Here is a 14,458-nt window from a genome sequence, read left to right as displayed (position 1 = left end):
GCAAAAGCAACTGGTGGGTGATATTTAAAACCCTGCCTGTTTCTCCTGGGCACTGAATCTAGAGAGTGAATCTGTGCTCCTTCACTGACGGTCTGGTATTTGGATTTCCCATCCCCTTGCAAAACAAAAATCATCTAACAGCTTAGTGCTTCTGCAGAGATTTCAGCCAGTGTGGGTCAGGTTGGAGCAAAAAGCTGGTGAGGGCCTTGAAACCCCATCCATAAATACATCCTACCCATATGTATTTCTGGAACAAGACCCTTTTCAAAGGTTAAACTGCTCAAAGCTCCTTCTCTTTCTTCCTCTCAGGATAAAATTCCCTTTCTTCCACCCTTTATCTGTTTGCTGACTGAGACTGCAGATCTGGGGGGACAGAGACACTCCCTCCCTGCAGGAATGTGTGTGCTGTGGCTGTGGACACCAGTGAGACCTGTAGCTTCCTTGTGAAAATGCTGGGATACAGCTGCCACGATGCTGGTGTGAGGTGGGAAGCTGTCCCCCACCAGTTCTGAGCCTGCAGGAGAGTTTAGGTGGATTATTATTGGTTATTATTGGTGCCACAGTGGAGTGGCAAGAGGGAAAAGGGGTCTGCTCCCTCAGCTCCATTTCTCCAGACACAAATGGTGAATAAAAGGAAGTTCTTTCCCTTAGTATTTTTGATTTCCATGCCTCGGTGAGCACATTCCTGTGGTGGGAGCTGTTTGGGCTCTGCTGCAGCTGGCACCTCTCTCCTGGCTGTTTGTGTTTTGAGCTGCTTGCTGGACGGCTCTGCTCTTCCCATGCCAGGTTTTGCAGCCCTCAGCTGGCCAGCAAATGCCCAGCTATCCTCAAAAACCTGCCTGGGTCCCACTCGTAGGTGGTTTGCAGTCTGCAGGTGACAATGGAGCAGTGTCAGTGTCCCTGTGCTGTGGTCATGGGGACCTGGGTCCTGGCCAGCTCCTAGCTCACACATCCCCTGGGACCAGCACTGCAAGGACATTGCAGAAGAGGCAGGATTATCCTACCACACTCTTTCTTAATTGATTAACAGTTCTGCAAACATTCCAGGTGATTTACAGATGCTGGACTCCCCTCCTCTCCTTCTCGGAGGTGTTGTGGGCTAAGCAAATAAATGCAGTTTTTGAAGCAGTATAAATATAGATTTGGGGTGTTTCTTTGATGTTGCAGGTCTGAACTAGTTTGCAATATTGGAGATGGTCTTTTCATGTTTAATCTTAGTTTTTATAAGTATGAACAGTTCTGGCATATCAAGACAGCTCCATAGGGAAAATAGTCCATTGCTCTTTTAAGCCTGATTCTGTAGCCTTTAGGGGCTCCAGATCTGGTTTCCTGTGACAGTGCAAACTTGCAATCACCTTCTGGGAGTGGCACCAGTGTAGCTGGCCTTGGGCTGCAGCCCTCCTCATTTTGGCTGAAGGTGAGGGCTCAGGCAGCTTCTGGGGGTGTCCTGGAGTGCCCCAGCTCTTATGGAGCTGAGCCCCTGGCACTGGGTGCTGGGTTGGGAGCAGGGTGGGAGAAGGTGCAAATTCTGCCGTGTGCCATGGATTTGTCCCAAGAGCAGAGAACACTCCAGGCAGAGTTGGAGGAGCAGTGGTGGGTGGGCAAACGGGAGTCCCAGAGGCTTTCCTGGGTTCCCCTCTCTTCCAGGCAGCACCTGTCCCAGCAGTAGCATGCAGGGCTCTGTGTTCAGACCCGAATTGCCATTTTTATTTTAAATTCTTGAAGGATGCCCATCACTGCAGTGTGGGGGCTGCTTGTTGAGCTGGAGCAGGTGATGGTGGGTCCACCTCCTTCCTTCTGATGGTTTTGTTCCACTGTAGCATGGCCTCCACTGACTGATCTGCTGCCAGTTTGGCTCCCCATTGACATCCACCCACCCTTCCCTTCTGCAGATTCCAGCAGCTGCTGGATGAGGCTCTTGGCCTTTCCTGTGGAGCTCACCCAGCCCTTACAGCCACTCCCAGCTCTGCTGTGTCCACCCTGCAAGGCATCAGATGTTCCCTAGCATCCCACTGCTCTGGCCAGGGCACTCCTGGTTTGCAGAGCCTTCTTCCCTTGTGGAGCACTGCTGATCCATGCGAGACTTCTGACTTTCCCAAATGCTCCCCAGCCATCAGTCCCCTCTGTTCTCAAAATGGCAAATGGGCTCCATGTGGTGACAACATCTCTGCTTGTCCTTGGCCTCCCCATCCCGCCCTACCTTGTTTTGGGGAGGACCTGATGAGTAGGTGGTTTCTGTAGCTGTGGAAATGGGCTGTGAGAACATTTAAAATACCTAATGGAAGCAACAAGATTATGGACTTGCAGCCATGTGCTTGGTGGGAGCTGAGCTCTCCAAATCCATAGGAATGTTACCTTTGCCCCTAGATTTTTGCTGAGTTTCCTTCTCCAATAGCTTTGAGCATCCCAATACCCCCAAAACAGTGGTTTTCTACCTTCATGTGACACTTTGTACATTTCCTCTCACTTTTTCCTTTTAATTTGACTTTTCCCAAATGCATTGGCATCAGCACTAGGGAAGATGGAGTTAATTGCACAGCAAAGACCTTTTATCACATTGTGGATAAAAACAGTGACTGTCCCTGTCTTTGCTGGTTGCCACTGGGCAGCACTGCTGGCTGGAAGGGGGAAACACTTCCAAGCCTCAAGGCTTCTGCTTGGCCTGGAGAGAAGAGAGGCTGCTTTAACTGCAGACCACGAGGAGCAGCTTGTCCTCAGTGGGCAATAACAGGAGATTCATTCCCAGGGCAGTCTCAGCCTGGGCACACTGGGTTGTCATTTTGGTCTCCTCCTGAGGCAAAGCCATTGCGTGCCACAGCACAAAGAAGGTGCTTTGGGCACCTCATATTTTTGGGATCTGTTTTAAGCCCCATCCAAACTGAGACTGTCTGGCAGCTCTCTTGGTGGGGAGAGATGTCAATAGAGTAGCCTTGGAGATTTGTCCTGCAAGACCTGTTTGTTTGTGTCCTGATGTTTTTGACACAAAGATGGTACTGTTGCTGGGGAAGGAAATGAGACCTCGGTGTGACACAGGCTGGATGGGATCAGAAGTTGTTTTTTGCAGCAGCGAAGTTGACCTGAAGGTTCAGGAATATTCCAATAACGTTTGGGATAGCGGGATACCTCCAAAGCAAGGAGACACATGTCCCCAGGGGACAGAAGAGTTTAGGGTGATCTTGGCAGTGAGCAGCTGAGGGAGGGAAGGTTGCTGCTCAGTGGAGAATGGTTTGGAGCTGGCTGTAATGGGAAGGGCTGGGGTTGACTCTGGTGGAGATATCCAAGACAGACACACTCAACACGGATTTAGGGATAATTAGATCCATCCAGCATGTTACTCTGAGAGGGCTTCAAAGGGCCTCTTAGACATCCTTTAGCACTTCTCTTGGGTTGCCAGTCTGCTTTCTGGTGTTCATTATGCCCTCTTTGAAGTCTGAAAATCCCTATTATTTCACAGTCAATTTGCTGCTTTTTTTCTGAGGCCAATATTGTGTCCAGCAAAGCTCAGTTTCTCTAGGCTTTAGTTTGGCAGCTCAAGCCCTGCCATCATCGTCCTCCAGCGTGGCACAACCAGAGGGTGATGACGAGGAGTATGAAGATCCTCCCTGAGCAGTGCTCAGGTCCAGGGTGTCCTCCAAGGAACTCATGCCCTCCAGCAGCCCTGACCTCTGCTCCAGTCCCACCCAGTATAACCCACTTTGGGTACTGGTGGTACAAATCCCAGCCTGTTCATTACAGTCTTTATCAGCAATTGAATGTGGAGGGCACTGGGTGTTTTTATTGCTGTTGACTGCAGGGGAAACTCAAAGAGCAGAGGGCTGATGTGGCTTGTTCCAAGTTATGCAGTAAATAAGCAGCACAGTTGGGAAAAACCCAGGGTCTTCAGAGTCCCCACAGTCCCCACCAGATCAGCCTGCCTCTCAAATGTTTACTAAAGAGACTGGAGTCTGATTGTTTCTATTTTATTTTTAATTTTTAGACGCTTCCCTCTTCAGGCTGTTTTGCCTGTTCCACAGTGACCAGTATTTGAACAGCACTAGCAGGAAATGTTTGGGAAATGTGCTTTAAAAAACACAGTTCTGCTAAGATGTTCTTTTTATTCCTGATTTATACAGAGGCTTGGGATTCACAAAGAATGAATCTCTTGTTGGTAGGAGCAAGTTAGGCAGCAGTTTGTTTTGGAGCTGTCCTTGTCATCACTGAGGGCAGGACTGGTCTGGGTGTTGGGGGATCACTTGTGGTCCTACAGTAAAAAAAGGCTTTGCAGTCAATTATATTTGGTATTCTTGTAGCTCCTCTCAAAGCCAAGCATCCAAGCTGGAATCTTTGCCTCTGGAAAGCTCTGCTTTGACACCAGATACAGCTCCAGTGGAAATTATGGAGCTGAGGCTGAAATTATTGGGTGAGGTTTTCTGGACTGAATTACACCAGATGACAAGGCTGAATGATGTTAAGTGTCCCTTTGGGTCATGAAGGCTAGGAATCTTCACGGATATCTCCAAGTTTAAATTGGTGTGTGTAGTTTCATGGAAGTGTTGTTTCATGTGCTGCTGACAATGGACATGTTGGATGGTCCACGTGTCAGATAAGGGGTGGGAAGGACAGCAGTGCTGGCACAAGGGTTTGCTCCATCCCCTGCCTCCAGCCCAGGAATACAGCTGAGGAAAACCATCCTAAAAGGGAGATAACATCTTGGAAAGACCTGGAGACACATCCTGGTATCTGGCTACAGAGTGAGGTGCTGGTGCAGGCAGGGGAAGGCAGTGATTGGGAAGCAGATGAGGGGCTGGAGATTCAGACCTGTTTTGCACTCTGGACCAGTTGGGAAGCCCATTCCTGAGGGTGTGAGGGTGTTTATGGGGACAAGCCACAGGCCAAGGCATCAATAGCTGGTGTTTGGGGTACAGGGCACAGTGCCAGGCATCTGGAGGAGCCTGGTGAGCCACAGCACTCACAGGATCATCCTGCCAGGGAGCTGCCTGCTCCTGCATCCAATTAAACTGCTGGAGCAACCCAAAGAGGCAGCAAGGATTGACTCAGGGCTTGGCTGGGATCCTGGCACCAACACTGCAATTCATCCAAAACAAAAAAACAAAGGCACTGGGATTTTTAATAAGTGTTTAAGATCTTGGATTTGGGTCTGGTCATTTGATCCAGCCACAGGATTTGTATTAGTGGGTGGGAGAGAAATGCAGTCTGAGCATGAGACGCTGTGGGTTTGCACCCGGCTGGGAAGTTGTCCTTGTGTCTGGGAGCACAAGCCTGTTCGCAGTTGCTCCTTGGGGACTGCCAGGCTCCAAGCAGAGCAGTTTGCACCAGATGGTCCCTGTGGCATCCTGGAGAAGTTCTCCTCCAGATTCCTGGATAAAAGCAGGCTCCAGCTTGGATTCATGCTGACCCTGGTGCAGACAACAAGAGCATCAGCCGTTGTGACAGACTGTGCCCAACATGAGATCCTGCAGCAGCTCCATGCAATGGAAAGTGCCAAGAGCTCCAGTGTTATTACACATTATACCAGTGTTGTTTCAGCTCATTCGGGATATTTTCATCCGTGTTCACGTGCCTTATCACAGTCCTTTGCAAAGCCCTACATTAATTTGGGGCACAGTGCCTGGAGTTGGGTGAGCACCATGCCCAAGCCACGGCCATGTAGGCACACCTGGGCATTTACTCTGAAGGAACTGACCAGATCTGGGTGCCAGGGCAATTTGGTGGGTCAGAGCTGCTCATGTGTCAGTCTGGAGAACCGGAGGAGAAATGAGGAAATACTTCCCACATCAGCCTTTTCACGGCCATGCTCTCCCAGCAAAGCAGCCACAGGTGACATTACTGGGGTGACTTTACTCTGAGCGGGTCAGAGACATCAGAGCAGTGCTCCAGCAGCTCCCACTGCTGAAACACAGCTCCCAAGAGCTGGGGCTGTAGCAGCAATCCCAGAGATGTTGGCGCAGCTCAGAGCTGCCCAGGGCACCTCCTGTGCAGCTCCTGCTGTCTCAGCCTGGCCCCTGAGCTCGGCATAAAGCACTGGAATTTTCCTCTGAGGAGAAGTGACCTTGAGCTGAGGTGGCTCAGAGCCTGCCATCGGGATTAGCTGTGAGGGAGGTTTAGCAGCAAGAAGCGTTTGTCCCACTGTGAGGCTTTGGGTCTGTAAGGGCAGCTGTGCCAAGTGTTGAGTGACCTCGTGATGCTCTTACAAGGGTTTCAGGGACTGATGTCTGCACAAAAGGATCTGCAGCAAGCAGCCATGCTGCAGGACACACTGTCTCCCACAGAAGTCTGCTGCTGGCTCCAGGGTTTTTCCAAAGTGATGTCCTATGTTCCCTGAGTTGTTAGAGATGCAAAGTGAACTCAGCACCTCGGCTGAGTGCAAGGCAAAGTCAGTGTCTGGCAGAGATGGTGTGGAGTCAACAGGACAGTGCTTGGAGAAGCAAGGGTTGAAAAAGAGGATGGCAAACCCTGGAGTCCTCCAAGAATAGCAGTTAGGGTGTGAAAAGTACATGACACCCCAAGTGTTGTGGGTGATGGGGTCTGGAGCACTGTGAGCGAGGTGAAGAAGGCCATGGCAGGCAGGTGCAGTGATGCTTTAGCTCCTGTTTCTCCAAGACTCTCTGGCAGAAATGTCTAGAGAGCCCATCCACAGCCAGCAGAGCAGGGCTTCCTGTCCCCTGAGTGGCTTGGGAGGACATCTTCCCCACACCCCACTCTTCCCTGAAGTCATGACCAGCTTTGTCTTTCCTGTGCCTGAAGCTGTGTGGTCCCCTTTCCCCTTGAGACACATTTCCTCTCCTGTGTTTGCAGGTTGCCTATGGGACCACAGAAAACAGCCCTGTCACCTTCATGGGGTTCCCCAGTGACAGCATTGACCGGAGAACTGACACAGTGGGATACATCTTTCCCCACACAGAGGTGACCATGACCTTTCCCACATGTTCCAGGTGCTCTGCCAGCAGCACACCTCACTCCATCCTCCCTGTCTGGCACTGGTATCTAACTAAGCCTTTCTCCTCTTCCAGGCAAAAATCGAGGATCCAGAAACAGGGAAACCCGTGCCTCTGAACACTCCTGGGGAGCTTCTGATCCGTGGCTACTGTGTCATGCTGGGCTACTGGGATGACCCTGCCAAGACAAGTGAAGTGATCACTGCTGAGAGGTGGTACAAGACAGGGTGAGTCTGAGAATAGCCCCACTTCTCCCAGATGGTCCCACTGGATGGGGATGCATGGGTATGTATAGGATTTCCAAAGCAGAGAAAACTGCCCCAGTTTATCCCTCTGACCTGTCTGTGACACTTCAGAACGGCTTTTAGCACAGAGCCCTCGGTGCTGAGTGTCCCTGGAGAGGGGGATTGCCACTGGCCACTTGTGGATGGAGGGACTGTGGGGGTACAGGGCAGGAGCAGGCATTGCCTCTCCCCTAAACCCTGGTGCTTGTGTGGACGCTGCCAATTTCTCTTTGATCTCTTCCATGTGTTCAGGTGGCATCTCAGCCATTATCCTCTGATACCACCCTGGCTGGGTGGGAGCATCAGCCATTCCACCCGGCTGGGACAGGACCAGAAGGGTGTTGTCATTGCAGGGACCTCGCGAGCCTGGATGAGCACGGCTACTGCAAAATTATAGGGCGTTGCAAGGACATGATTATTCGGGGAGGAGAGAACGTCTACCCAGCAGAACTTGAGCAGTTCCTCCACACCCATCCTAAGGTCGAGGAGGTCCAGGTGAGTGGGAGGAGGTGGGGTGGTGAGCAGCTGTTTTTGGGAATCCTGTACATAAAGCTTCTAGGATTGCTGCTTGGAACCTCGTTGTCTTTCCCTGTTTTCTCCATCAAATTCCGTGTAATATTGGTTAACAAGGAGGAGGGAGAGGCTCATGGGATGGAAGGGGCAGGCAGAGCTCCTAGCTTGGGGCATATGGATTGTGGCAATCCCTTTGTGTTCCAGCTGCACATCTGTAAAGTGCCTGTCATTCTTCAGGTTTAAACTGTCTCTGAAATTCTTACTCAGAAAGCAGTCTGGAAGGACAGTTTTTACTGATAATTGCTCAACTCTAACATCCTGGAAGACTCTCCCAACAAGTCCCTGGAGATGAGGAGTGAGACTTTGTTTCACTCCTTCACAAGACAGCAAAGATTTCCAGGACTGAGCAGCTGCTCCCCGTCTGCTGGGATTGTTCTCCAGGTTTTGTGCCAGACAAGTTTCCCCATAAATAAACGGGTTATTTAGTCAGAGTTCTGCCTATGCCAGGCAAGCATCTCTCTTTGGAGCAGTCCCAGTGCAGATGGGTTGCAAACCAGCCCTGTTTATGTGGTTTCTAGGGCTTTATGTCACTGCTCTGGACTCAAAAGGATCAACGTGTCTCTAGCAGTTTGAGATACTGGTTCAAGGCGGGGAATGACAGTAGGATTCTTGTGGAATTAAACTTTGGAGAGAGCTCAGGCTTGGGAAGCCCATTTCCTGGTGTCACAGCCAATGGCCCACTGAGATCTGTGATTATAAGGGTTTCAAATAATCCTTTAATTCAACCTCATCCCTTCCCTGCCATTCCATCTGGAGATCCCAAAGCACTCGTGGCAGCCTACCAGGTCTCCTCGTTGTTTGTAAAGCCTCTTGCCCCAGTGTTTTGGAAGCAGAGGGATGACAGGTCCATGTTGCATCCACGGTTCTCTAGCACCCTGTGGTAAGAGGTCAGGGAACATGCATGGGCCAGCACACAGACCCTGTGGGAGGCCAGGGATGTCCCCAAGGGTCACTCACACTGTCCATCTGTCCCAACCAGGTGGTTGGTGTGAAGGATTCGAGGATGGGAGAAGAGATCTGTGCCTGCATCCGACTGCGGGCTGGGCAGGACTGCACCCAGGAAGAGATTAAAGCTTTCTGCAAAGGGAAGGTGAGTTCCCAGTCCTCAGTTTCCTTCCAGACCAGTACACTCCGTGGCTGCTGGGGACTGGTGGATAAAAGCCCATGGAGTTAGAGCACTGGGGGACCCAGCCCTGACAGTGCCAGGCTGTTCCTTTCAGGTTGTGTAGCCCTGGTTTTTCTCTTCCCAGATCTCACATTTCAAGATCCCACGTTATGTTGTGTTTGTGAGCCAATACCCACTCACTGTCTCAGGCAAGGTAAGAGGGGGCTGGGACAGGGCAGGAACTGTGGCATTCTGTCCCAGCTCCTCTCTGAGCCCTTCTCCTTCCTCTCTGCCCTCTATTCCAGATTCAGAAATACAAGTTGAGGGAGCAGATGGAGAAGCACCTGCAGCTCTGATATTGGGAAGGCAGAGCAAAAACCAGGATAAATCAGCCCAATTTCAGTCAGCTCTGAGTCTGCTTTTCACCTGTGCCTTGGACTAAGCAGTGGAGACTTTCCCTCCCTGACATCAGGCTGATGGCACTTTTAGTGAATAAAACAGAGCACCTCTTTTTCCCAGTTGGGTTTGTTTCTTTGCCAACAAAAATACTGTGTGTGAGGAAGGGATGCTTATTTCTGGAATTCTGTCCAGTTACTGAAAGACCTTATGAAGGTTTAAAAATGTCGTGTGTCTCTGAGTAGTTTGGCTGCAGCCATTTCACAGGAGTTGCAGATGCTGGTGGGTATTTTATTGACACTCAAGTCAAAATGTCCTGGCCTGGCTTCGCAAGGTAGGTGATGCCTTTTCTTCTTGGATGTTGTAAGGCTCCTGGGTCATTTAAGAGCGACTGAACTTGAAATGAGGGGCAGGGGGTTCAGAGAATGAGACTTTGCAGTGGGGCTCCCTAAAACTGTCTGGAAAAGCTCACTCTGTTCCCACACCTCCCCCAGATGTTTCAAAAAAAAAAAAACTTCTGCAAGGTAGACATGGCTTTGTTTATTTTATTGTTTTAAACAAGATAGACAGTAAGGTTGTTGCAGAAATACCAAAATTACTGTCCCATTGGCAGCAGAGTGTACCTGGGACAGCATTTTACGGGAGTTATTTGGTACCTCCCAACCATGAAACACTCCTGTGAGAAGAGGGACAGCAGACCTCCTCTTTGCCAGCAGAAGTGTCCCACCCCAGCTGGAAAGCAGATAATGTTGCTGCCAACTCTCGCTGACCTCCCACTTCCTTTCCCAGCAGAGCTAAGGCTGGGCCCCCTCCACGTTGTGACTTCCTCCAGTGAGTGGAGGGCAATGGTGCAGCAAAGAGAGAGGAGAAGCATCAGCGAGGTCTCAATCCTTCATCTTGCAGCTGGACTGTGGGCTCTACCCATGGAAGCAGACGGTGGGAAGAAGTCCCTGGTCCATGTCTGCTTTCTGAGAGAAAAAAACATGGATGGTTTGTGTCAGAGTTCTTCTGTACAGTGTCTTTCCAGCAAGTTCCTCTCCTGTTCCCACACTGCTCATGAGGCTGGTTTCAGCACTGATCCTTAACACATTTCACTCAGGTCTCCTCCATTCCCTGGTTACTTCTGTAACCTTCCTTCCCGAGGGATGAACTTTTACCTGCATGACAGCAACTACAGCCAGGGACCTTGGGGACACAAAGGGCCTGTGAGACTGATGTCTAGGGAAGGACTGCTTACCTCCTTTTGCTTCCCACAGCACTAACCCAGGTGCAGAACACGCCTGCAGTGAGTGGAGCTTCTCCTCCCCTCCCTGATCAATATCTCCAACCTTGGCACGACCCCATGAAGTACAGGTGCCCCATGTACTCACCGTAATTGGGGGGCAGTGGATAAGAAATGAAGGTGACATCAGCTCCGGCTCGTGAGGACAGACACGCTGCTGAGAAAACCAATGAGTCCTGGTCACAGCCAGCACAGGGGGAACAGTCCCTGCCACCCCACTCCTGCCCCTGTTCTGGGAGTGGGGCAGCACCATCCATGGGTCTGAACCCTGGCAGAGCCTGGTCCCAGGCAGGGAAGTTTTCCCTGCCATCCCATGCCTTCCCCAGAACATATCCATCCCTCGCCAGCCAGGACACCTCCCGCGGTGTCCTCTGGCCCTTCCCAACCCCTCGGATGATGCATCCCCGGCTGTAAATACTCACAGAAGAGGAAAAGCTGGCCCTTGTGGCTGGCAGTGTGGTCTCAGTGTGTGCAGTGCTCCAGGCTCTCTCCATGGCTTCTACCTTGCCCGTGCCTGAGTCCCACTCTTATACTCCTCACTGCCTGCTGGGAAACTCCCCGGTGTGGGAAGGTTACATCACGCCGAACTACGTGTTTCTGGGCTGGGAAGGGGAATCTGCACTCACAGCCTTTGTCATGGGGATTTCAGAGTTCCTCATGTCTATTAATAGACACAACTACTCACGTCAGGGTGTTTGTACAACCCTGAGTGGGGACAGGCCACCTTCCTCTGCCGAAACGCTGGAAAACCCTTCCCGGCCCGAGGAGCAGCCAGGGAAGGATGCGGGGGCAGGTCCCAAACCTCGCTCGGACCGTGCGTCTGGAGAGGACACTGGGAGAGGACACTAGGGAATGACACTGGGGAGGACACTGGCCCTGGCATCCCCGGCACCGGGTCAGGACACTAACTCCGGTATTCCCGGCTCCGGGGGAGGACACTGATCCCAGAACTCCGTCACTCACACCGAGCATCTCCGCACAGCCCCGTCGGCAGAGCAGGACTTTGTCTCCGGTCCCTCCCCCGTTCCCCGCGCCCCGCCCCGCTCCGCGCACGCCGGGGGCGGCTCCGCCCGGTGCCCGCCCGGTGCGGGCGGTGCCGCGGGGCCATGGCGGCGGCGCGGGGGTGGCCGCGGAAGCTGGCGGCTGTCGCTGCGGCTCTGCCCGGCGGGGGCGGCCCGGGACGAGCACCGGGGCCGGGTCCTGCCGTGGAACCGGCCCCGGAGCCGGTCCCAGAAACGGCCGCCCCCGCCACAGCCGCGCTCTACGTGCACGTGAGCGGGGACACGGGGGGGACCCCGGGGCTTGTGCGGGGTGCACGGGGAGTCACGGGCTTGCACACGAGCGGACACACGTGGGTCCTGGGGCTTGCACACCTTGAGGAGCACGGGGCTGGCACAGGTGCAAGGTGAACGTGGCTGCCTGGAGCTTGCACACACGTGGGACACACTGGGGAGAGCCCAGCCTTGTACACGCCATGGGGCTGGCCTGAGCTGAGGGGTCCCCGGGCCGTGTACATGAAAGGCCACACCTGTGGGTCTTGTGCCTTGTGGGGCAGGTGTGGGGGCACTGGGGTGCATGCACTGGGCTGGGGCTGTTCCCCCTCAAAATGGAGTGGCTAGGGGTGAGGCAGGGCTGCCCCTCACACGCCCCGTGCCCGCAGTGGCCCTACTGCCGCAAGCGCTGCTCCTACTGCAACTTCAACACGTTCGTGGTGCGGGCGGTGGACGAGGCGGCCGTGCGCGCCTGCCTGGTGCGGGAGGCACAGACCCTGCTCCGCCTCAGCCAGGTGCACAGGTGGGTGTACGGGGTGGGCTCATCATGGGCAGTGCTGGGCCATTCCGTGCCCACCTGCAGCTTTCCCACTCTCTGCCCTACAGCGTCACCTCCGTGTTCTTCGGCGGGGGCACCCCGAGCCTGGCCAGCCCCGGCACTGTGGCGGCAGTGTTGGAGGCTGTGGCGGGGGCTGCCCACCTTCCTGCCGCTGCTGAGGTCACGCTGGAGGCCAACCCCAGCTCCGCCAGCACATCGCGCCTTGCCGGCTTCAAGGCAGCTGGGGCGAACCGCCTGTCCATCGGCGTCCAGGTGAGAGGGGCTGTCCCTGCCGCAGCCCCCGCAGCCCCCTGGTGACCCCACTGTCACCGCGCTCCCTCCACAGTCGCTGGATGACGCTGAGTTGAGGATGCTGGGCCGGGAGCACACAGCGGCAGAGGCACGCCAGGCTGTGGAAGCGGCACGGGGGCTCTTCCCTGGCCGAACCTCCATCGACCTCCTGTTTGGGCTGCCGGGACAGAGCCGGGATGCCTGGGCGCAGCAGCTGGAGGCGGCCCTGAGGCTCTGTGATGACCACATCTCCCTGTACCAGCTGACGCTGGAGCGGGGCACGGCGCTGGCAGCACAGGTCCGGGGGGGAGCCCTGCCTGCACCCCCCCAGGATCTGCTGGCTGACATGTACGAGACTGCTCGGAATGTGCTGGTGGCCGCTGGCTTCCGCCACTACGAGGTCTCCAATTTTGCACGGAAGGTGAGATGCCACCATGTCATGCTGGTCCCCCAGAAGGCTCAGCCCCTCCTCTCACCCCAGGGCTCTCTCCCAGGGCGCCCTCAGCACCCACAACCTCTCATACTGGCGGGCTGACGAGTACATCGGTGTGGGGCCAGGTAAGGGGGTGATGGGGGCCAGTGCGGGGGAGTATGTGGCCATGTGCCCCGTGAACTCTGTTGTTCCCCCACCTGGCTGCTGTAGGGGCACATGGGCGCTTCATTCTGCGGGGTGAGGGCGGCTGCAGCCGGGAAGCCCGTGTCCAGACCCTGGAGCCTGTTACCTGGATGCGGGAGGTGCAGAGCCAGGGACACGGCACCAGGAGTCGGGTGGTGCTAAACCCTCTGGAGCAGTGAGTACTGGGGTCCCCCCCAAGCCCCCTCCTTGTCTGTGCTGCCCTACAGCTCTCCGTGTCCCCACAGGCTGGAGGAGCTGCTCAGCCTGGGACTGCGCACAGATGAAGGCATCACACACGAGGTGAGGAGCCACCTGTGGGGACGCCCCTCATTGACCTCATGCTAATCATTGAATGGTTTGGATGGGGTGGGACCTTAAAGCCTATCTCGTTCCACCTCCTGCGGTGGGCAGGGAAACCTTCCACTAGACCAAGTTGCTCCAAGCCCTATCCAATCTGGCTTTGAACGTTTCCAGGGATATGACATCCACAGCTTCTCTGGCCAACCTGTGTCAGGACCTCGCCACCCTCACAAGAGAATTTCTTCCCAATATCTAATCCAAATGTGCCCTTTCCAGTCATTCCTCCCTTTTCCTGTCACTCCATTCTCTTCTCCAAAGCCCTTCCTCAGCCCCTTTGGGTACTGGGATGCTGATGCCCCATCACTAACATCCTTCTCTCGCCATGGGCACACAGCGCTGGGGGCATTTCTCCCCCCAGCTCAGCCTGCAGGATGTGTTCGGGGAGCCAGGGGAGGCTCGGGCACTGCAGCAGGAGGGCTGGCTCGTCCTGGACAGCGGGTGAGCCCCGGGGAGCCGCGGGCAAGGCCGGGGGTCTCCCCAGGGCACCGGGTCTCACCAACACCTCTTTCCCAGTGGCCTGCGGTGCACTTGGGCCGGCCTGGCCGTGCTGGACTCGCTGCTGCCCGACCTGCTCTGGCAGCTGCAGCGGGCGGTGGGCGCTGCCCGGTGCCCACCGAGGGGAGCCCCGGCGGAGGAACGAGCCGGTGGCCGGGACGCGAAGGCTGTAAGCATCAAAATGGACAATAAACCACAGGAGCAGTGTGCTGGCTGAGCGGTGCTGGGGAGGGGCGCTGGCCGGGGAGAGGTGTTACCGCAGGGTAAGCCCCTGTATCCGGGAGTTTATAGTCGCCCAGTGTCCCGTGCCCG

At 54.5% G+C, this 14,458-nt stretch overlaps 2 protein-coding genes and 1 long non-coding RNA gene across 4 annotated transcripts in view; 2 read left to right on the top strand and 1 right to left on the bottom strand.

The window, feature by feature from the left end:
* Window positions 1-9,415, top strand: part of ACSF2 (acyl-CoA synthetase family member 2) — a 35,896-nt gene extending 26,481 nt beyond the window's left edge. The window contains exons 11-16 of one of the 2 annotated variants that reach the window (XR_015807749.1): window positions 6,796-6,903; window positions 7,011-7,162; window positions 7,472-7,714; window positions 8,772-8,882; window positions 9,043-9,111; window positions 9,203-9,415. Coding sequence is in view for 1 of the 2 variants with exons in the window: in XM_014878215.2 (XP_014733701.2) it covers window positions 6,796-6,903; window positions 7,011-7,162; window positions 7,573-7,714; window positions 8,772-8,882; window positions 9,043-9,111; window positions 9,203-9,253 (633 nt within the window). In the remaining variant the exon portion in view is untranslated. The remainder of the gene's footprint in view (window positions 1-6,795; window positions 6,904-7,010; window positions 7,163-7,471; window positions 7,715-8,771; window positions 8,883-9,042; window positions 9,112-9,202) is intronic. The other variant, XM_014878215.2, reaches the window with a different exon arrangement.
* Window positions 9,416-9,824: 409 nt separating this feature from the next.
* On the bottom strand, window positions 9,825-11,545 carry LOC106854332 (uncharacterized). Its single transcript, XR_001403244.2, has 3 exons — window positions 10,998-11,545; window positions 10,664-10,732; window positions 9,825-10,261 (listed from the first exon to the last, which is right to left on the bottom strand). It is a non-coding gene; the product is annotated as an uncharacterized LOC106854332 (long non-coding RNA).
* A 121-nt stretch (window positions 11,546-11,666) lies between these two features.
* On the top strand, window positions 11,667-14,353 carry RSAD1 (radical S-adenosyl methionine domain containing 1). The gene is given in 10 exon segments (XM_014878136.2): window positions 11,667-11,846; window positions 12,236-12,369; window positions 12,453-12,657; window positions 12,731-13,096; window positions 13,170-13,233; window positions 13,319-13,466; window positions 13,537-13,591; window positions 13,986-14,089; window positions 14,165-14,240; window positions 14,242-14,353. Coding segments are annotated over 10 exon segments (1,395 nt in total). The 5' UTR covers window positions 11,667-11,681; the 3' UTR covers window positions 14,320-14,353.
* Window positions 14,354-14,458: the final 105 nt, after the last annotated feature.

This window comes from Sturnus vulgaris, chromosome 20 (assembly GCF_052056855.1).
Source record: "Sturnus vulgaris isolate bStuVul1 chromosome 20, bStuVul1.hap1, whole genome shotgun sequence".
NCBI classification, from domain to species: Eukaryota; Metazoa; Chordata; class Aves; order Passeriformes; family Sturnidae; genus Sturnus; species Sturnus vulgaris.
The sequence above is the reverse complement of the archived record's forward strand: the minus strand, read 5'-3'. Positions and strand labels throughout refer to the sequence as shown.